Source organism: Myotis lucifugus, unplaced genomic scaffold (assembly GCF_000147115.1).
Source record: "Myotis lucifugus unplaced genomic scaffold, Myoluc2.0 scaffold_139, whole genome shotgun sequence".
NCBI classification, from domain to species: domain Eukaryota; kingdom Metazoa; phylum Chordata; class Mammalia; order Chiroptera; family Vespertilionidae; genus Myotis; species Myotis lucifugus.
In genome coordinates this window covers 1,693,654-1,716,868 of record NW_005871187.1, presented here as the reverse complement: position 1 = coordinate 1,716,868, position 23,215 = coordinate 1,693,654, and the positions used below count along the sequence as shown (strand labels likewise).

General features: G+C 40.5%; 1 protein-coding gene across 7 annotated transcripts in view; it reads right to left on the bottom strand.

Moving 5' to 3' along the window:
- The window catches only part of ARHGAP42 (Rho GTPase activating protein 42), a 248,584-nt gene that overhangs the window by 12,509 nt on the left and 212,860 nt on the right, over window positions 1-23,215 (bottom strand). For 5 of the 7 annotated variants that reach the window (XM_023758838.1, XM_006094660.3, XM_023758836.1 and 2 more), the window contains 9 exons: window positions 15,467-15,529; window positions 14,258-14,332; window positions 13,526-13,610; window positions 12,713-12,771; window positions 9,724-9,829; window positions 3,707-3,866; window positions 2,386-2,530; window positions 755-1,135; window positions 216-372 (listed from right to left, as the gene is read on the bottom strand). In XM_023758838.1, the coding sequence (XP_023614606.1) occupies window positions 216-372; window positions 755-1,135; window positions 2,386-2,530; window positions 3,707-3,866; window positions 9,724-9,829; window positions 12,713-12,771; window positions 13,526-13,610; window positions 14,258-14,332; window positions 15,467-15,529 (1,231 nt within the window). Of the gene's footprint in view, window positions 1-205; window positions 373-754; window positions 1,136-2,385; window positions 2,531-3,706; window positions 3,867-9,723; window positions 9,830-12,712; window positions 12,772-13,525; window positions 13,611-14,257; window positions 14,333-15,466; window positions 15,530-23,215 lie in introns of all 7 variants that reach the window. The other 2 variants (XM_023758840.1, XM_023758837.1) reach the window with 2 other exon arrangements.

Below are 23,215 nucleotides of genomic sequence, written 5' to 3'. Positions count from 1 at the left end.
GGAAAGTACTTGATGTACCTGCCCATGAGTAGTTTAGATATATCCTAAGGCTACTGTAGCTTCCACATCACATTTAGAAGAGAGCAGGGTCCTACAGACGTTGGCTACATCCACTCTCCAGATGAGACATTCAGTGGTGGAAGTGCCAAGGGCTCCGCTGGACACCTCAGCACCATGCACCCCCTGGCAGACCCAGCAAACTCACTCTCACTTACATGGAGCCCGGTCGTTGGTAGCCGTTGCTGGAGGCCGTGTCTAGCCTTAACCTCCTGCACATTTTTGGAGGCAGGTCTGGGTTTGGTGGGGCTTTAGGCGTCTCTTTGGAACCTATGGAAGTTAAGCTTTGAGTGGAACCGCTATAGCTCTTGTTTCCTAGAAAAGAAAACCCAAAAGAAAAACAGGCAAGGTGTTATTAGACAAAATAATAGCAATAACACAGCCCATGCGCCTAACAAAAGGAAGCATTCTTCTTTGAGCCCAAATGAGACGGTACAGAATGTTCCTCAGCACGGCTGCCCATCACCCAGGGAGATCAGAATCGACAGCAATTACAAAGACATCACCTCACGGAGATAGAGAGAGCCAGGGGAAAAGTCTCAGCGCAGAGGAGTCTGAAAAATCCCAGCTCAGGAACAAACTAGATAAGCATCATTCGTTTCTGCCCCATTAACTTCTCCCTTGATTAATCACGCGGAACAATCCGGCAAGTGGCACGGAGATAATGACATCTTGCGTAAGCTCCACTCTGGCTCACCTTCAGCGGCAGCGAGGGACCTGAGGAAGGTAGCTGAGGCTCTTTTCTGTCCTGAAGTCCCATGAGACCCTTTCTTGGCCAGGTCTCTGTGTGGGGAAACGTCCCCTGGGCTGGTGACGGAGGCCACGCTCTGGCAATCTGACTCTGCATCCGTTTTGGTTGCATCTTCTCTAGAACTGGATTCAGGACTAGTTGTCCAGAGACCAAGACTTTTCTGTCCATTGGACGGTGACGGGGATGCAATCCAGGGAATCCCTCCGGACTTCTCCCTGGGCTGGCAGGAGGTGGACTTTGTCGTGCTGTTTTGTTCAGAGGAGTGAGAGGAGAGGGACTCAATGCTCCCCATGGGTGTGCTGGCTGGGCTGCTGCTATAGGAGTCGCCTGAGCAGGAGCGGGAGAGAGAAAAGGACAGAGGCTGTCTGTTGAGAGTAGCACCACCAAAACCCTTCCATTCTCCAACTCACACAGGGCTTGTGGCCACCTGATCCCACCAAAGTGATGGGCCTTCACCTGGCATGGAGAACTGTCCTCAGTACTGGAGACAGCCTTTAAGAGATGCTTTTGAACTTGGTGAATGCATTTTTCAATACTATTCAAGGGGGATGTTATATGTTCCCTGCCCCTGTGAAATGATGTTACTCCTTATGGCATGAGCGGGCTGACCTGAATTCAGACAAAATTCCGAAACAGGACTCACAAGTAAGAAAAATGATTCCATGATGATATTACAAAACAATCAATGAAAGGGATATTAAAGACATATTTCTGCCTTTTTTTTTTTTACTTTTCTGATCTTAGGTGGTTCTGAACTACAATGCATCCGAGTCCTCCTCCATTCAAAGGCACCGTTAAATGTCAGCTGCAAATTACAAGCTGCTCTCAATTTAAAAGAGAGGACTTTTCCCATTTCCTGTTAAGAATATAGCAATGTAAGAAACTGGCTGTTTAATTGGGTGTATTTTTTAATGTTCCTAAAAGTAAGGTATACGAAAAAAAAATCAGAGAAACTGTAATGAAGTGTTCAAATATGTCTAAATTAAAAAGTAGTGGTTTCTATTAAATATTGATTGTGGAAAAATTGGGGGGTTTAGGGATAAGAAATAAAATGAAAATGGCCAGTTTAACACATCTTATGGGCTCAAGCTGCCTCCACCTCTTCCTGGGGCCTGGCTCAGAGCAGTAAGTTAGTGATAATGTGTGGTATAATTTCTCTTATTTTCTTTCTCTCTTTGAGATACTTTGATACCCAAGAGATGATGCTTTAAGAACATAATGTGAGAGGAAGAAAGAAAAGGCTTCAGCCAGTCTTTCTCTGGCTTTCTTCTCTACACTCTGACAATAGAACAAAAGCTTCCACAAAGTAGCACCTCATGTACTTAATCACAGTTGCAGGAAAAGGTGGTGGTGGTGGGGGAGCATTGAGCAAACTAATTATTTCCTTTGTAGCGGTAATAAATTTGCTTGTCCAAAGTACCTTGCAACTCTACTGACAGAGAACATACAAATATTGGAGGTGGGGAGGTTTTGGAGTGATAGCATCAGTGAGAACCACTTCTATTTCTACCTAATTAGCGGCAGAAAGGCTGGATTAAAGAATGGAGAAAGCCTCTCCCCAAGGCCGGCCCACTTACTGTCAGGTTCTGCCAAGCACGGAGTGTACCTCCCTCTGGGCTTCCGGGAGCCTGTGGAGAGGCAGATTGCTCGTGTCCTTCGGGATCCAGACCGAGACTGAGGCTGAGGAAGAGGGATGCTTGGGTCTGGGGCGGTGTGAAAAATCTACCCGGAAGAACAATGGGCCACAGTTAACAAAAGGGTGAAACTGCCGTTTTCATCATAAAAGAAGCTTTGAGACTTATATGCTACTTAATCTTAGAATTCTATGCTACTTCATCAGTTGTATGCAAGAGATGCTTGAGACCATAAAATAAATAAAGTGAATCCCAGAATAATTATAAACTTTCTTTCCCATTTACACTGAGTAATGTTTCTTCTCTGGGTTTTCCTTTTTTATGCTTCCCCAACAGTGAAGTTCAGATTTCCCAATAATTGTAAGAAACCTTTCAAATAGGGACAAATGTCAATGTTGAGACACATGGATTCTTTTCGTGTGATAACTGTCTTTCCCCCTTCATGCTAAACAGAGCCTTTGGGTTGTACCATTTCCCCAGCAGAATGGACCCACTTCTTAAGAGAAGGGGCCGACATGCTGCTGGTTCTGATGGTCAAGAAATGTGCCAGGTCTGAGCACAGCTACAGGAGGCAGCACGTGCTCCTTGGCTGTGAGGAAGCCTCCAGCCTTAGGTAGGTACTGGGGAGGGACCCGGGGGCAGGAGAGAGGCACAGTCATTCTCTCACAAGGACTAGATCTGACACAAAGGCATCACAAAATGTTTAGACCTTCAATGGTTGAATCTGTTAATAACGCAATCAATTTGGCTTCCCCAATTTCCAATTTCCATAGTTATTCGAAGATCCCATTCTTATAAAGTCACCCTCCCGGGGGACTGGATAGAGAAGACTTCAAGACTCTGTTCCAGTTTTTTTTCTTTGGTTTTATTTAGAATTATCACCTCTGCTGTATAATTAAGAGTCTAATTCCAGAGAGATTAAAAGGTTAAAATAGACTTAACCACAAAGTTATTCTAAAGTATTATCTGAATATGTGCAAAAACCTGATTATATAAGTGCTGTGGAAGAAAATCTTTAAAGGTAAATGATGGAGAAGGAAAGGAGACCATCAGGCCAGAAGGTTTTGAGGAGGATTTAAAAACTGAACAAGATAAAGGAATATCAGAGTCCTCACGAAGAACTAATTTATACAAAATTTACAAGACTGACATTATACGAATCTGACTTCACAATGTGAAGCTCACAGATGATGCGAATGAAAAATCGAGATGATACGAATGCAACATACAAAATTTGATACTTCCACCTGAAAATTCAGCCTACCTTTTCATAGTGCTCTATCAGAATTTCAACCACAATATTCTGAAACTTAATATTCATCATGGCAGCCACAGTTTCCTCCTGTGCTCTCATGAGAGTGGGGCCAAATATGACACCGAGGTTTGAGACAGTCATGAGATTTTGTTGGCTATGTAGTGACACTCTGCAAACAAGAGCAACAAAAATATCTTAAGTTAAACGTTTAGTAATTATAAAATGTTCTCAACTACCAAATTCGTGACATAAATAAAATGTAAAACATTCCATTACAGGCTAATTTTTCCAAATAATCAGGTTCAGTCACTTGCAATTGGCATTAATGAGTATAGCCAAAAATGACATAAAAAGTTAACATAGCCAAAGTAAAACATAATTACAAAAGATAATATATTGAAGAGGAAAAATTTTGATTTCGTGAGTGCAATCACCCTAAAGAGATAGATTATTGACCCTTTGGTATTTTCTACAGGGCTATACTTCTTTTAGAACAGATGGTTTAGAGGAGGCTGGCTGTAATTTTATTTGGATTCACCAAACATACTAGTGTTATTGAAAATCTACTGCCATTGCATTTAACCCTCCCAGGAAGTCAGGTTTTCCTATTGTACAGGTAAAAAAAACACAAAGCTCCTAAAGTAAAAATGATGTATTTGAGGTCACAGCAAATTAGGAATAGAGATGCTCTTTGAATTTGGGTCTCCTGAATACAAGTCAAAGGCTTCCTTGAGCTCCCCACATAAGACAACTGGCCAATGCATGTTTCCATCCTTCCTTCTTTCCTTCCAACCATCTTTCTAAGGCAGCGGTTCTCAACCTGTGGGTCGCGACCATCAGAAAACACATATAGCATATTAGATATTTACATTACAATTCATAACAGTAGCAAAATTACAGTTATGAAGTAGCAATGAAAATAATTTTATGGTTGGGGGTCTCCACAATATGAGGAACTGTATTAAAGGGTCGCGGCATTAGGAAGGTTGAGAACCACTGTAAGGCTTCCCTGAGTGTTTCTGTAGTGCTGGCCACTGTGCTGGCAAACAGTAAGAAGAGGAAACGGGAAGAGAAAATAGGAAGAGGAAATCATTGCTGGAAATGAAACAAAAAGCCTGTAATTATTGACCTGAGTAAAGTAATCTTGGTAGCTATCAAGGATGACTCTGACTAATTAACTAATTTGGAAACTGGATATATTCTTAAGAGGAAAAGAAACCTCATTCATTTGACCACTCTCCTAGGTTAACCACTACCTTTTCTCTGCTACTTCCAGCCAGGTTTTTAGAATGGAAAGTTCTAGGAAGGAGCGTAACACACAATATTATATTTATATCGGCATATGCATCACTAACTACATCCTAAAACCAAAAGTAAACTGTTATGGGGAATCCAGGATGTTGGGTTATCCACGCAATTCCTAGTACAGGACAGGACATGTCCCACTGAATGAAATGTCCCCTGTGCCCAAGAGAGAACTATCTAAGAAGACTCTTGGTTAGACTCAGAAGAGTTTCATTCCAAGTTTCCTTCTTGTATAACCCAATGTTAAATACTGATTGTGTAATATATATTAGAGAATGTTCTAAGAAAGTAGTCTGCAAAGACAGTGAGTCTATCTGGAATCAAAGTATGGATCCATCCAACTTGGAAGTGGGGTGTAGTCAGCCTAGTTATTTAATATCTTTAGGCTTCAGTTTCCTCATCTAGTAAGTATAGCAACACTTATGAATGAAATAATCAATTAAATTAAGTGAAATAAGATCTCAAAATAATATCCTTCCTGTAATTAAATTGGCTTTAGGAACTACTGCTAAAATATAAAAGTTCTTGGTAATGTAAGTAAACTGGACAATGATTAATATTAATCTCACTGAAAATACATTTAGAAATCCTAAAAATGTGCTCTATTTTGAAAAGGAGAGTTGATGACTATGTCAGAAGAGACAGAATATTTTGAAGACCAATTTACTCTTCACTGAATTTTCCGTCTGCTGGGCTCCTGAGTTAACACAGACCCTTCTCACTCGAATTTTATCCATTTCTGCACCTTACTCCCTCAACTCCTATTGCACTTCTGAATATTTAAAGTTAGAATATTTAAAGTTAGACATCCAATTGCACTTCTGAATATTTAAAGTTAGAATCAAAGAAGAACCACAGATGGCCTTGTTTTAAGAAAAAAAAAAAAGGATCATCAGAAAAGAAGTAATCCTCTATAATAAAAGCATAATATGCAAATTGTCCCCTTGACTGGGAGTTCGACCAGGGGGCAGGGCTGGCCGGCCAACTGAGGGAAGGGAGGCCTGGGCCAGCAGCAGGCAGCTGGGGGAAGGGAGGTCCCAGCCAGCAGCCAGCAGCTGCTAGGGATCCTACCCGTGCACGAACTTCGTGCACTGAGCATCTAGTGATTTATATAACATCTCAGAGCTAATTAATGGAGATTTGGAATGAGTCATTAAGTTGTTGTTCCTTTAGGCCAGTGACTAATCCAAGTCACAGGTCTTAATTTTTTTTTTTTTCTTAAGCCACATAAGGTTGCTAGGGACCAAGAGTGTTGTTAGCTGTTTATAGTTTACCCATGTCATAAGGTTGCCAGGGACCAAGAGTGTTATCAGTTGTTTACAATTTACTTAAGTCATTAAAAAACACATTCTACTATACAAAAAAACACTAACTAGAAAAGATGCATGCACTCCCATGTTCACTGTGCACTATTTATAGTAGCCAAGGCATGAAGACAACCGAAGTGTCCACTGATGGATGAACAAATAAAGAAATTATGGTATGTATCAACAATGGAATTTTACCCAGACATAAAAAAGAATGAAATTTTGCCATTTATGAAAATATGGAGGGATCCCAAGAGCATGATGCTGAAAACGAAATAAGTCAAACAGAGAAAGACAAACACCTTATGATCTCCCTCATATGTGGAATGTTAAAGAACAACAACAAAAAAACCCACACAAAAAGCTCACAGATATAGAGGATGTGGGGTCAGGTGTGGTGAAAATGTGTGAACTGTTGTTTTCTAATTGAATAAAATATTTTTTAAAAATAGAGACTTTATAAAAGTAGTTTCAAAAAGTCAATAAACAAAAAAAACAGAGAAAGAAAAAAAAGAAAAGAGCCAGGAATGGTGGTAAAGGATGAATAAGGAAATTTTAAGCACTTTTCTATGGCCAGATACCCTGCCCTGCTATTCCTTGTTATCAAAACAACACACATTCAAATTAAGGGTGAAGCCTGTGTTCGTCTAATACTTTGGGTAATTAAGCAATGACATTCATGTCAATTTAAAAAACACAATAAAAAAGACTTTACTAGAAAAATAGCTTGAATACAACAAGAGAATGACCAATAAATACAGTGTGGTTAAATTTCATAAAGAGGTTATACACAATTCAAAAACATAATTTAAGACTAATTCAGACCAAGGATGAGTCCTTATTCATTAGCAATAAAGGTATTGCAATAGACAACAGTTAACAATGAACTTGAAATTATGCCATTCCAAGTGGATTCCTAGGGGAATTTAATATTATCTCAAAGCCTGCACATTGAAAGTTATTAATATGTTATGTAACACTATTTCAAATGTGCATGGCTAAAATTAGCATAAATTGGGTTATTACTTCTAGCAAACAAGGAAGGGATTAATTATTTGATTATGAATCATGGTATTCATTAAGATGGAAAATGTCTTTTTAACAGTCTTTGCGACAGTGTGGATGGACCAGCAGAACATTATGCTAAGTGAAATAAGCCAGTCAGAGAAAGACAAGTAGCATATTATTTCACTCATATGGAATCTAATGAACAAAATGAACTAACAAGCAAAATAGAGACAGACTCATAGGTACAGAGTAGTCAGACAGCTCTGGTGGTGGTGGCCGGGTGTTGGGTGTATATGTGAAGAGATTGAGCAAAAAAGAAAGAGAAATAATTCATGGACAGAGATAACAGTGTGGTGACTGAGGGGGACGGGGAAGGGGGGAGGTGAAAGAGGGTATATGGGGGCTAAATGGTGATAGAAACAAAACAAATTAAATAAATTAAATAAAAATAAATTAGAAAAAATGAAAAATGGTAAGGGGATTCTGAAATAAGTTTAAAATGTGAATTTGGACTTTTGTTTCCAGCAGCATGGCAAATAAACTTCTGGAAAGAGAGAGAGAGAGAGAGAGAGAGAGAGAGAGAGAGAGAGAGAGAGAGAGAGAGAGAAGAGAGAACTATGGCCAAATTTGCAACACCACAAATTATGGCCAAATTTGCAACACCACAGTGCCCACATATTTGGTCAAACATAATTCCAGCTGTTTCTATGAAGGTATTTATCTTTTTACATAAGATTAACATTTAAATCAGTAGACTCTGAGTAAAGCAGATTACCCTCCATAACTTGGGTGGGCTTCATCCAATCAGTTGAAGGTCTTTTTTTTTTTTTAAATTTTTTTATTGCTTAAAGTATTACAAAGGGTATTACATATGTGTCCTTTTTTTTTCCCCCGCCCTTGACAATCCCCTGGCCTCCCCTATCCCCCAGTGTCTTATGTCCATTGGTTATGCTCATATGCATGCATACAAGTCCTTCGGTTGATCTCTTACCCCCCTCCCTCCTGCCCCCCAACCCTCCCCAGCCTTCCCGCTGCAGTTTGGCAATCTGTTTGAGGCAGCTCTGCCTCTGTATCTATTATTGTTCAAAAGTTTATAATGGTCTCTATTGTCCATGAATGAGTGAGATCATGTGGTATTTTTCCTTCATTGACTGGCTTATTTCACTTAGCATAATGCTCTCCAGCTCCATCCATGCCGTTGCAAATGGTAAGAGTTCCTTCTTTTTTACAGCAGCATAGTATTCCATCGTGTAGATGTACCACAGTTTTCTAATCCATTCATCTACTGATGGGCACTTAGGCTGTTTCCAGATCTTAGCTATGGTGAATTGTGCTGCTATGAACATATGGGTGCATATATCCTTTCTGATTGGTGTTTCTGTTTTCTTGGGATATATTCCTAGGAGTGGGATAATAGGGTCAAATGGGAGTTCCATTTTTCAGTTGAAGGTCTTAAGAGAAAAAGAGTAGGTCCCCTGAGAAAGAGGCATTTGGTCTCTGGGCTGCCTTAGATTCCAGCTGCAAAATCAACCCTTCCTGGGTCTACAGCCTGAAGGCCTGCCCTGCAGGTGTCAGGCTTACCAGCCTCCCAATCATGTAAGCCAATTCCTTGCAACCAATCCATCTCTCTCATATACATACACATACACACATGTATATAGGTATCTATAATAATAAAAGCGTAATATGCTAATTAGACTGGATGTCCTTCCGGATGACCTCCTGGACGAATCCGGAGCTGTGAGGGAAGCCTAGGTCCTGGGTGCCAGAGGGAAGCTGGTTCCAGCAGCCGGGGGAAGGAAGGCCTACTCTTGCACTAATTTCGCGCATAGGGCCTCTAGTATGTACTAGTATATATGTGTATACATAAACACAAACATCCTATTCATTCTGTTTCTCTGGAGAAACCCGACTACTGTGATATCTATCAAGATTTTTAAATACATCAATGACTAACAGCAGAGTCAGAAAAATCTTCAAAGACCAAGAGATACTATGAGTCCAAAGAAAGGAGCTAATATTAGAGTGGAAGTTTGACCTGGTAGAACCTGTTGACCCTGGTAATATGGAGAACTAGTTTTCAAACTTAGGGATTACAATGTATCTAAAAGAATTGGGGGAAAACTATATACTTCCATATATATTTTTAAGTTGACATGTAAGTTTTTCATCATTAGCTTAATCGTTGCAAAGGATAGAATTATTTTTATATTGTATACATACCCAGGTGCATACACATGTACATATAGATATATCTCAAAATTAGTCATTCATTTTTAAAGCACATTCTACAGACTCTCATGACAATAGCGATGTCCCAGCACCATCACACACTTAAGATGACACGGACAAGCTTAACTTTAACAGCTGAGCAAGTAAAGTGAACAATAGAAGTCAGAGAATTACTTGACCAGGTGCTTTATTAAGATGTCCAGCATCTCTCGGTTTTTCTCTGGTAATTTGTGTACCAGTGCATGTACAGCCTCCACCCGGTAGTTTTGGTCATCAGATTCTGTAACATAAAAAAGGTTGCAAATCTCAAATTTTAATTGCATTAAAATGTGTACAGAAACACTAATAATCATCACAACCACACCCACCCCTTCATGCCTTAAAAGCACTGTTTCAAGTAGTTATTATCACATATCTTTCCCTAAGGCTGAGAGAGGCTCAGTAACTTGTCCATGGCCATGAACTTAGTGAGAAAGAAGTTAGCAAACCCAGGTCTATCTAATACCGGCCGGTGCTCTTAGCCACAAACTATATACATACAGACAACCGGAACTCATTGGTTTTGCTACACAAGGACAGTGATGTGAGTGACCACAGCCAGGGTTACAGACTGCCTAATGGGTCAGGCACTGCGACTAATGCTTTATCATACTGAAACTTCCAGTGACTCCATCAGACTAGAGCAGTGGTGGCGAACCTTTTGAGCTCGGCGTGTCAGCATTTTGAAAAACTCTGCTCTTAGCCACAAACTATATACATACAGACAACCGGAATTCATGGCCTGCTTTGGTTTTGCTACACAAGGACATATATTTAAATGCCATTTAACAAAGAAAAATCAACCAAAAAAGTGAGTTCGCGTGTCACCTCTGACATGTGTGTCATCGGTTCGCCATCACTGGACTAGAGGAAGCAGGCATTCCTTTCCAAATTTTACGAATTCAGAAACAACCAGGAGTTCTTTTTCTGAGGGGTCAGAATCATAGTGCAAACTGAGGCCTAGTCAATTTTAAGCCCATGCTGCCAACAGTAAATCTGAAGAGTGAGAAATCATCTACAGCAAGTCTCGTCTGCCAAGCCAAAGCCAAGATGCCGACTTATCTGATAGAGAACCTTCTAGTCCTTTAGAATAAGGGATCTATTAACATTCTTTTACTGCAATAAACAAATCCTGGGGTGACTGCCCACCCTACCAACCTCTTTCTCTGCCTAACCAATAGGGCTGATATTATGGGACCACCATTTCTTCTAGGCACACCTATCTGGAGTGAGGAAAGGCTGGCCAAACAGAGCTCTCTCTCTCTCCCAGGAGTTGAAATGAAGTCACCCAAACTGATCTGTCTGCTGGATATGTGGAAAGGCAGACCATGTATAACCAGGGCTGCTGGGACCTAATCTGCTCCAACCCAAGAAAGTCGGACTGAAAGAACAGAAATGAGAGACCTTCCAAATAGAGCAGGGAGAGACACCTCAGTCCCCAGCTCTGCGGTTCCTGGTTGCAGACCCCTGGGAGGCCTGACCCCTCCTCGGCCAAGGAGTTCTGGGAGATACTGCTTTCTCTCTAAATAGCCTCCCCTTCTTACTGAGTGGATTTCTGTGGCTTGAAACCAAAGAATATCTAATTTTATTAACTTAACATCTAGAAATAGGATTACCCTTGATCCAGACAAAAGATGAATTCTTATAGATAAGAACATATATCAATGATCATGGTAGTGAATAATATAATCATTATTTGCCAGAGAATAAGTGTAGAAAAAGTCTCACAACCAGATGTTTGTATCAAAATCAGCCGCTCATTGAGTCATTTCAGCTAAGTGGCTCAACTGCCATTTGTTATAAAATACATTATTTTACAAAAAAGAGTTCTAGATTAAGAGTCTACACTTAATGTAACCCTGGTATTGCCATGAATTTACCAGTGTCCTTACACAACATCTTTTTGCCCAGTCTGGATCCTGACTTCTTAATCAATGAAATGATTAAGGTCTTGTTCATTTCACAAAGGTAGATTTTCATGAAGAGAATGTTGCGAGAAGAGCTTTCTGGAGGAAGCTCAGTAGCATAGTTGTACATATCTATTCACAGGATCATGTGGTCAGCCATGTATGCTGGATTAAAAACCCAGGCCACTCAACTTTATCTGACACTGTTATCAGCAGACAACGTTTCCTGTGACATTACAATATGTGGTAATAAAATAAGGCAACTGATTTCTTTCTTGGGTTGTGAAAAATACATTGGTTTCAGTCACACCTCAACATCTTAACAATGAAATTCCAACTCCTAATTGTTACAACGCGTTGTGATGCTGTCAGATGGCGCTTTGGCACTCTGATCCCAATGTCGTAAAAGTACATATTTCTGCCCTAACTGGTTTGGCTCAGTGGATGGAGCATCAGCCTGCGGACTGAAGAGTCCCAGGTTCAATTCCAGTCAAGGGCACATGCCTGGGCTGCCGGCTCAATCCCTAGTAAGGGCTGGCAGGAGGCAGCCAATCAATGATTCCCTCTCATTATTGATGTTTCCATCTCTCTCTCTCTCTCCCTTCCTCTCTGAAATCAATCAAAAATATAAAAAAAAGTGCATACTTCTAACTTCTCACAGATACCTTCCCCCACCTCCCCTCAGGTTTTGAATTAAACCTATCTACTCACATCACATTTTAACAGTCACCGATCTAAAGAAATGACATAGATAAGTAATCACCAATACTATAAATATAATGTGGGGGAAGGAGATCGAGGGAAGTGCCTTTTGCCTGCCAAAAATATCTGATTCTTCTCTCCAGATCTGGGAACACAGTATGTGAGTATGTGTATGGTAGTGGCATAACTGACTGTACATATTTGTGGTCTTATCTATTTAACCATAAAGTTGCTCTTGTAAAAAACTGGCCTCCATCGATCCAAGTAAAATGTAATGAGAATAATTTCTCACAGCTTTTGCTGATCACACCAGAATGTCACTCCAATGAGGTCTTATTAAATGACAAAATATTTTAGTTCATCCTGCAATTTCTTATTTGTTAATAAACCGTATTGTAAGCTATTAAGTAACACATTGACAATTTCTTAATATGTAGAGAAGTCTTAACTAGTTGGTTTAAAGTTATACCTCTAAATAATACAGCATAGAACAATATCAATGGAAGCATACTTACTAACAGCAAGAATAAAATCTTTGTGCAACTTGTAGGTCATTAGTGGTTCTGCAAGGCACCTGCAACAGAGAACGAAGCATACTTTACAATGGCAGCATCTCTTTATTTCCCTGGACTCGCGGTGCTTCCTGGGAACTGGTGGTCAGGCTGCAGGATTAAGTCCAAGTAGGGAGGCTCCAGGCAGTGCTACAACGCAGACCTCAGAGACCCAATGCCGCTTAGCACTTCTTGCTACAATTATGATGTTAAAACGGGAGGCCCAGGGACCATTTTTCACTTTGTGAGTAAAACTCCTCTCAGATATGGGGATAATAGTTTAAGAAAAATAACTTTCAATTTCAGCTTATTTGTAAGAAATACATGTGAGCCCTACATTCAAATTTACTATGAAACAGCCCTGGCCAGTTTGGTTCAGTGGATAGAACGTTGGCCTGCAGACTGAAAGGTCCCGGGTTTGATTCCGGTCAAGGGCGCATGCCTGGGTTGTGGGCTCGGTCCCTAGTAGAAGCATGCAGGAGGCAGCTGATCAATGATTCTCTCTCATCATTGATGTTTCTATCTCTCCCTCTCCCTTCCTCTCTGAAATCAATAAAAATATATTTAAAAAAAAATTTACCATGAAACAGAAATTACTTAGTATTCATAAGATTCTTTAGCCTTTTAAGTTTATTATTTGAGAAATCAAGGATAACTAATCATTAAAAACATTACCACCTCATGGGGTGGAGCCAGCACACGGGGCGTGGCATCCCCAGGTGACAGCCCGATCCAGGCAGAGGTCACCGCAGAGTGCCTGCCGTTAACCCTGCTCACCTGAGGTAGTTTTTCAGTCCACTTGTTATTGTCTTATTATCCCATAGTTCAATATCAATGTCCATATCAGGAGGGGATTTGGGAGCTAAAGAGAATAAAAGTAAAATATTTAACAATTAAAAATACCACTTGCACCATTAAGAAAACAGGGACAAAAAAGTAAGTAGATCTAACAAAGGGGCACTAACCCTCAACTATTTCTTGTGGAATAATAGTCTCCCAAGTCAAATTGTTGCTAATGGCTAACATCACAGAGCATCCACCATGTATTGGGCACGCCTCTAAGTACTTCATGTGAATTAAAATTTCCAGGCCTCACAATTCTTAATGAAGCAGGCACTTTTATTATCTCCAGTTTATAAATGAGGAGGCTGAGGCACAGAAAGGTTAAGCAAATTCCCCACAACCACAAAGCTTTCCAGTGGCTGAGCTGGATTCCAAGCCAGGCAATCTGAATCCAGCAGCCATAAATCTCACTGCAACTCTAGCTAATCAAAGGACACGACAGAGAAAGTCCAACATCATAAAAAGCCTCCCTCTCCAATTCTGATTGTTCATCTATTATAACTGAACATTGAAAACTGAATACAAAATATTACTTGAAAATACTCAAGGCTAAGCAATAGGCCATATCTCAAAAAAATAAAACAATAACAAAAAAAACCCCACACCTATGGTTTGGATTATCTGTAAGAATACAAAAATTAAGTAACCGCTTCATCCAAAACTTACAAAATGTGGTGTTCATGAGTTTCTGAACTTTGGAGTTCACCCCTCCTATTCGGTAGAGGCCTAAAATTGTGATGCCTAATGGGAAGGAAAAAATCACAAGAAAACGGCTTGAGACAGCTTTCCAAGTACAGAATGTTAAAGACTCAGACATATGCCTACACAGAATCCGAAAGCTGCTTATCCAATTTTGTGGTCTCACTTTATCAAACCTCCCCCCTGGAAACACCCACCAGACATATATTTCTCAGAGCAGACACTGAACAGTGATTTGAAAGTCTTTGAAGATCAATCAAAGTAGCGAAGTACACCTGCCTATTCCCTAAGACTTGAATATGAATATGAAATAGCATCGCTCATCTATTTCTTCGGTCACGGAGTTCTGCATGTTGAACAGTTTTGTGGCATTTTTATCTTCACTGTAATGGTGAGGAAACAGATTCAAAGAATACAAGAAACCTACTCAACGTCTCAAAACTTCTAAGTGGCAGGACCAAAATTTGAATCTAAGTTGAAAGAACTCCACAGCCCAATACGAATTTTGCTTTAGACTGGTTTTCCTGGAAGTGCAATTGCCTCACAGACCACTAGAGTGGGCTTCAGGAGAGAGGTCACGACTAGAGTGAGGAAGGTGCTGAAATCACTGAAGGAAATCATATAGGGAAGGAGGGGCTGAACACAAGCTACTTAGGAATGTCACTGACCTCCCTAAAGCAGAAAAAAAACTAAAGGGGTACTTACAATAATAAGTCCATTAATAAGAAGTAAACAGGCTATTTTGGAAGATGTTACTAAGTATGTTTATAGGATGATTTTTAAAAAAAAATATATTTTATTGACTTTTTTACAGAGAGGAAAGGAGAGGGATAGAGAGTCAGAAACATCGATGAGAGAGAAACACCGATCAGCTGCCTCCTGCACACTTCCCACTGGGGATGTGCCCGCAACCAAGGTACATGCCCTTGACCGGAATCGAACCTGGGACCCTTGAGTCCACAGGCCGATGCTCTATCCACTGAGCCAAACCGGTTAGGGCTATAGGATGATTTTTGATTAACTAAAGCTCAAAGTAAAACTATTTATGTATTTATATAATCACAGAATTTTTTAAATTAATCTCATGTCACTGGCTAAATACATCTCATTTTCCGAGCATTTGTATATAAGAATGGACCACAGGACAGCAGCGATACACTTGTCAGGTGTACTGACCTCTTGTTTCCACAGCTTGAATGCATTTTCTCACAAAGTTGAAGCCTGCTTCATTTAAGTACACTGAAAAAGAAAAGAAAATCATTTTAAGTGTTCATGCTGGACTTACATTTCCCCTTCATTTGCCTCTCTCGTTTTATGGTTTAATGGTGGTTTTGGATAGAGTCTGAATTTTCATATGTGGTGGAAGCTGAGGAGGGTGGTTCACACTCACCAAAGTTATTACATGACCTCGCTTCATTAGAAACACAAATCATTTCAGAAAGTGAATGTTACATTGATCCCTTCCATTTTCTCTAAAATTAGCAATATCCTTCTCATTACAGGTTTTCACAGATGATAAAAGCAAAATGCAATAAGAATGAACTTTTATTGTGTGTTAGTAACTCTATTACAAAGCCAGTCACATGGGATTCTCAAAACAACATTATGATGTAGAGAGAAAGCTTTAATTTTAAAATGAGTCACTGGATTGCTGGAAACTTCATTTTTTGTTGTTGTTGTTCTAAGCTCTAGAGCCAGGATTCTAAACTTCTCTTGATTCCAAGTCCATGATCTTTCTTATTATATTTTGTACCGTATTCAAAATAATTCAAAATAACCTTAGTCAGTCCACTAAAAATCCCCCAATGATTATTATTACATTGTGAAATAGCTATTTATTTTCATTGCTTTATGCCAGATTTTCTTTAAAATCAGTTTTTTTTAAGGTTTTATGGCCTGATCAAATTAGATTACTTGTTTAAACAGAAAGGATTTAATAATACTAAGTGACACTGAGAAGAAAAACTCAAAAAAAAATTTTGTACTGTAATAAAAATTTTCATCACATGTGGTGGAGATATGGCATTTCTTAATATTCCCAACTAATAACATATGCAGACAACTCAAACTAATGAAAAATTAAAACTGACTTCCATTTAAAGATGATTCATGTAGCTCAACATGAATTCAAGAATATATATATATATATATATATATATATATATATATATATATGAAATCAAGAAGGGGTGCCACCAACAGGCGGAAATTTTGAAGAAATCCTGCACATAGAAAACCACTGAAATGGGAATTAACTGAAAAGTTTGAGAAACCTTTGGCCCCCAAAAAACCTCAAGGTACTGACATGAAAGAATGTTTATTATATGTTACTAGGTGAAAAAAGTAATCTACAGGATATGAACCAATTTCTTTTTTTTCCAGTTTTCTATTTTTTTATTGTTTCTTTATTTTATTATTTTCCATCACTATCCCCTTTTACAAATCCCTACCCTCCCTCCCTGCAAGCACCATACTGTTGTCAGTGTCCCTAAGTTCTTTCTCTTTTCTTTCTTGCTCCATCCCTCCACCCCTCCAACACCCTCTTCCTGCCCCCACCACCCCCTCACACACACACCAGAACAGTCTGCCTGCTCTTTATCTATGAGTCTGTCTCTACTTTGCTTGTTAGTTCAGTTTGTTACCCTTTGCAACAGCATGGATGGGCCTGGAGAACATTGTACTAAATGAATTAAGCCAGTCAGAGAAAGATAAGTACCATATGATCTGACCCAATTTCTTAAAATATAATAATATGAGGGTGTTTTTTTTCCTAGGAAAGAACTCAACTTTTTTTACATGCAAACTGCAAGTTAAAAAGAAGAGGACAGCCGAGGCCAGTTTGGCTCGGTGGATGGAGCGTCGGCCTGTGGACTGAAGGGTCCCGGGTTCGATTCCGGTCAAGGGCATGTGCCTGGGTTGCGGGCACGTCCCCAGTGGGAGATGTGCAGGAGGCAGCTGATCGATGTTTCTCTCTCATCAATGTTTCTGGCTCTCGGTCTCTCTCTCTTCCTCTCTGTGGAAAATCAATAAAATATATTTAAAAAAAAAAAAAAGAAGAGGACAAAGATAGAAATGATCATTTTTATTCACTGGGCTTTGGAACTATCTAATACTTAAAAAAATAAAATTACTTCCTTAGAAATTAAAAAAATCAATAGATTAAAAAATGTAAAAATGCCCAAACTAAAATACATGCTGTCACCAATAGCAACTGGCTCATTTATGTATGTGTCCCCAGTGCCTAAGTCAAGTGAATAGAAATCAGTGAATGCTTTGGGTGAACTCAACACACAAGAATGAATGGCCATGAAATAAGCATCTATTAGAGTTGACTCCCACATGAGGGTAGCTCCTTAGGACACCACACAGTGATTGCTTGTTTCCAATAATCCAAAACGCTAAGTGAAGCATTTTATACATGATACATTCCGAAATTTTTAAAGTAGTTTTTGGACATAGGAAAACAAGTGAATGGAGAGGTGAGGAACCAATCCTATATATTAAATAGGTAATATGCAAATTGACTGTCACACCCTCACACAAGATGGCTGCCCCCATGTGGTCAAAGATGGCCACCACAAGATGGCCAGCAGGGGATGGCAGTTAGGGGCAACAAGGCCAACAGGGGAGGGAACTTGGGGGTGGCCAGGTCTGCAGGGGAAGGCAGTTGGGGATGACCAGGAAAGCAGGGCAGGGCAGTTGGGGGCAATCGGGCCGGCAGGGGAGCAGTTAGGTATCGATCAGGCTGGCAGGGGAGTGGTTAGGGGGTGATCAGGCTGGCAGGCAGAAGCAGTTAGGGGGAATCAGGCAGACAGGCAGGCGAGTGGTTGGGAGCCAGCAGTCCGGATTGTGAGAGGGATGTCCGAATGTCAGTTTAGGCCCAATCCCACAGGGACCTAAATCTATGTTGAGCAGTCGGACAATCCTGAGGGGTCCCAGAATGGACAGGGTGCAGGCTGGGCTGAGGGACAACCCCCCCCCCCACCCGTCCCAGTGCATGAATTTCGTGCACTGGGCCTCTAGTATAAAACAAATAAAGAAATGAGGAATCAATTACTAATTTTCATTTTAAACAATAAACACTGAGCCCCCAAAATGCAATTTTAGGAAAAAAAAATGCACTAGCATTTTTGTACCAATTAAAACTGCAAGTTCCTGACATTTATGTTTGCTTCTTGAGGTCACATTGTTCAACTTTCCAATAAAATAAATTTAAAAGAGAAAAGCATTTTTTAAAAGTTTCAATAAAACTTGCCTGTGGCAAAATGAGTGAAGATAATTGTGATAGATAAAAACAGAATTTAAGTATCCATTTTGAGAAAAATAAGCAATAACCAGGCTACATCCTGAAGGTATACTGGGCTGTTTGGCAGCAATACCCCCAGTCTGTGCTAACACACAGATCTGACAGGCTCATTATGAAAATACAATCTTACAGACATGGAGTCTGCCTGCCAGGTCATCCCATGATACCGCTGTCGTGATGTGTCCATGGGTCTTGTCTTTAGTTCTATTCACTTCAGTAAACAAAACGCTATCAATCAATTTAGAGATGTGGAAGAATATCGTATGCTGGCAAAGATAACCATGCATTTCTTTTGTTTCTTTTCTGTGCTTTTTTTTTTTTAAAATCTTTATTGTTGAGAGTATTACAGCTGTCCCTCTTGCCCCCCTTCCCTCCCACACATTGCCCTCCTTCACCCAGATCCTATCCTGCTCCAGGCCTTCACCACCCTATTGTTTGTGTCCATGGGTAATGCATATATGCATATTCGTTCTTTGGTTAATCTCTTCCTGTCCCCTTCTCCCCTCTTCCCTCTGAGATTCATCAGTCTGTTCCATGTTTCCATGCCCCTGGTTCTAATTTATTCATCAGTTTATTTTGTTCATTAGATTCTTTGTTTATTTTGATTTTTAGATTCCATTGTTGTTGGATATGTATTGTCATTTTATTGTTCACATTTTTTATCTTTTTCTCCTTCTCCTTCTGAAAGAAGACCCTTCAATGTTTTTGTTGTTGTTTATTTTGAATGTCCTTTGCTACTGCCTAAAAGAGTATAGGGAGGTTCCATTGTGTAGAGATGGCACCCAGCTTTGTTTGGAGCCAGGGAAGCCTGGGTTGGATCTCAGTTCTACTTCACTGTATGAATGGGAATGTGCCTACGAACTTTTATGGACTCTAGTTCTTTCATTTATAAATTGAGAGAAATAAGATTACATGTTAAATGTTTGTAGTACGATAAAGATAAAACCATAGGAAGCCCTGAAGAGCTCCTAACCTAATTAAATGATAGTTTCCTTCTCCACGTGCACCTGTCCACACATCACCACATATGAATGAAAACAAGAAATGATGAAAGATGTCAGTCATTAGTTATAACCGGATGAAAGGGACAGTGGTTACTCTCCCACTTATCAGTTGTTACTACGCATAGTTTTAATAGCTCTGTGCCTCAGTTTCCTCTTCTATACAGTAAGGATAATAGCAGTAAGTCTCCAGAGGGCTATTCACAGATGGAATACAGTAATATCTGCACAAGTCATAAAAAGAACAGTGCCTGGAATACAGTAAGTGCTACAGAAGTATTGGCTATCACCATAACCATCATTATTGGCTATGGGAGAATATAAAAACCTACATGTGTAAAATACATGAACAAGGTATTTTCTGGGCACAGCCGCAGTCACTGGGGCTTGAGGAATTGTCTGCCAGGAGTGTTATTTTTCAAAGAGGCATACATATTACTTATTCTAAAGTATTTGGGGCTAGAGTAATGATCTGTTTCTTTTTTTAAAATATATTTTTATTGATTTCAGAGAGGAAGGGAGAGGGAAAGAGAGATAGAACCATCAATGATGAGAGAGAACCATGGATCTGCTGTCTCCTGCAAGTCACCTACTGGGGATGGAACCCACAACCTGGGCATGTGCCCCGGACCAGAATCAAACCCGGGACCCTTCAGTCCACAGGCCAACACTGTACCCACTGAGCCAAACTGGCTAGGGTTGTTTCTTTAAACAAACACAATCAGGCATAACCCATTCGGGCCCGTGAATCTAGCTGGCCACTGAAAAAATAAGTTGTATATTAAGAAATGTCCCTACATTCTCATTACACTCAACAAATCACAATGAACAAACACATCCTCTTCACTGGAACTGAATAGACTGAAGTCATCTGGAATCACTGTCCACCCATATATGTTGCCCCTTCCTACAGGAAGATCACATTATTCAGCTCCCTCAAAGTCAGCTTGCCCCTGGGATATGCGCTAGCTAATGAAATATGAATGGGGGTGACACATGTCATTATGCAGCAGAACCTGAGAACCAGTATGTAGCCTGCCAGGTTCTTTTCCCTCTGGCACGAAATCAACAATGATACTGGGAGAGGCCACTCCATGAGCATGGGTTCCTGTGTGGACACTGTACCAGGTTGGAGCCATGGCTGACCGGGATGGACCCGCAGCAATGAAGCTCACTTTGGTAAGCCTCTGAGATCTGAGGATCATCTGTTACCACAGCAGAAGCTGGCCAGTCTGACTTAATAATGGATAACTTACACAGTTTGCTATGACAAAAAGGACTAAGTAAATAAAGGCAATGCCACAGTTAACGTCCTTGCTTGACTGGAATACTACATCCATTTTTTCCTCGGCTACTGCCTTGTCAATGCGTGTAACAACGCAGCAAAGGGCAGCAGTGGCACTGCCCATTCACGGCTGCCTTGCCAACTACTACTCACCAGCGCCTTCACGCAAGCACCCAGAACTTTCTGCTGAGGGTCGAGAAGAGGGTAACCCGGCATAAACAGGCTACGGCACACTGTCTCCCAATGGCTGATAGAAAGCCAGTCACACGGAGTAGTCAGGGGGACGTCAGGGGCAAACACAAATTGCATGAAGGAAAACAAGCAACCTTCCACAGCCATGAAGGGGTTAGTAGACTTAATGTCAGTGCTAACGAGAATTCAACACAAATCCGTTCTCCAGAGCTCAAAAAAGAAAAAAACTAGGAACTCCTTAGTGTTCCAATGAAATGCCAATGGAAAGTGTTCTTAATAAATCAAATCACACCTCACACCATGACAGTTACAATTTACCATAATTCTCATTTAGTGGAGGACAATATATTATAATTTACCGTAATTCTTGTTTAGTGGAGGACAGGGGATTCCAGCTGCAACAGTAGAGGAAGGTTGAGTACGGATTGCTGAATCAGAGCTCAATGCTGACCAGAGCAGACAGCCAAATATGCTTCCTGATTGATAGCTTGGTAGTGGCTGGCTTGCTCAAGTACCCTCTCTGAGGCTTCCAGAAGCATTAGAGCTTTTCAGCTAATGGGAGCTACTTTTATTACCTCCTCACAGGGCCACCGCCCCAGCCTTGTATCTCCCTGTCCCAGAGAGGACCAGAGGAAAATGCACAATGCAACTACCCCCAAATTCCTGGAGCTGAAATCCTATAACAATGATGATACTTGGCCTTCAGAGGTAGAAGCAGAAGACAGGCTAACTTAAAAAAAAATGTTATTTATTCAATCGAAAGTTAAGTGTAAGCATTGTGTGTGTGTGTTTCCTCCCCTCTGGAAACTATTCAGGGCTAAAGCTTTTATTGAAAACAAATAAAGTTTCTATAGGCAGCTTGGCAGCATAAAAGCTATTAATTTCAACAGAATTCACACAACCATGAGGGGGGAAAAAAAGAATAGTCTTCCATACAACTAACAAAGCAAAAGTCCTTGTACCTTCCATTTCCCAGTAATTAAAAACCCAGAATGTCCTTACAGATGTAATCTACTTGGCCTCACAGTACATTCTCAGGGTTGACAAAACAAAGCAACACTTGTCTTTAGTTTCTAATTCACTTTTCTAATCTGTCATTTCAGATTAAAGGGCCCCTTATCACAGACAACCATACTACATGGGGCTTGAAAGAAACAGAAAAGAGAAATGAGTGCATTTACTGGTGTTTGTGATAAGCGAAGAACCCTTTCTCTTCTCCCTAAAGGGCGAGCAGGTAGCTCTCCACAGCCTTGGCCCAGGCTGTTCCCTCTTCCTGACTCTGCTCAGGAGGAGCACTTTGGATCTGACCCTCTTCCTGGTCTCAGTGATAGAAACAAAACTGCATTTGCTCAAGGGCCTGGTGGAGGATGTGGTGAAGGAGGAGGCTATAACCAAGAGACATCTGAGAATTTCCAGAGTAAACTACACAGCAGCATGAAGCTCAAAAGTATTTGTGACTGGATGTCAATCGCCTAGGACACGTAGAATGAGCTTAATCTTTCTGTTTATTGCTGAGACACACTTCCTGGGTACTCACGGGAAGTCACTGAAACACATAGTGGCAGAAACTTAGAGCTACTGGGAACTTTTGCAAGTGTCTTCTGGCCCAATCCCTTTGGTTTTGTGCATGAGGACTGAATGCTAGTTGACTGTCATTACACTTTTATTATGACTTTTATTAGCAGAAACTTCATTTGAAAGGACTTCCTTTTACCTGTTCACAATGACTGGAATAAAGTAGGTACACAATGGAATGCTGTTGAACTGAACTGCATGAGAACGAATCTTTTCTTTCACAATTCCCACCTTCTCCAAACCTATGGTAGAAGGACCAGCTAAAACGCCATCACACAAAACTTATGTTCGAGTGGGAACATGGTTCAGGGCACCAACAGAGAATGCCAGAGAGAGAAAGCCTACAAAAAAAGACAACTGCCTCTGTCCCTGCTAATAATTAGTCCCAGGATGGAAGTCTTGGGACAGAAAGGTGTGTCAACAATGATTATGTGTTTCTTTGAAAGGTGGGTTCAAATGCAGAACAGTGAAGAACTAATGGTGAGCTGTCCTTTAACAAAATATCCCCACTGGCATGGCTTCAGGAACTGTTTAGTTCTCACCTTAACTGAGTATCACCTGTTTAA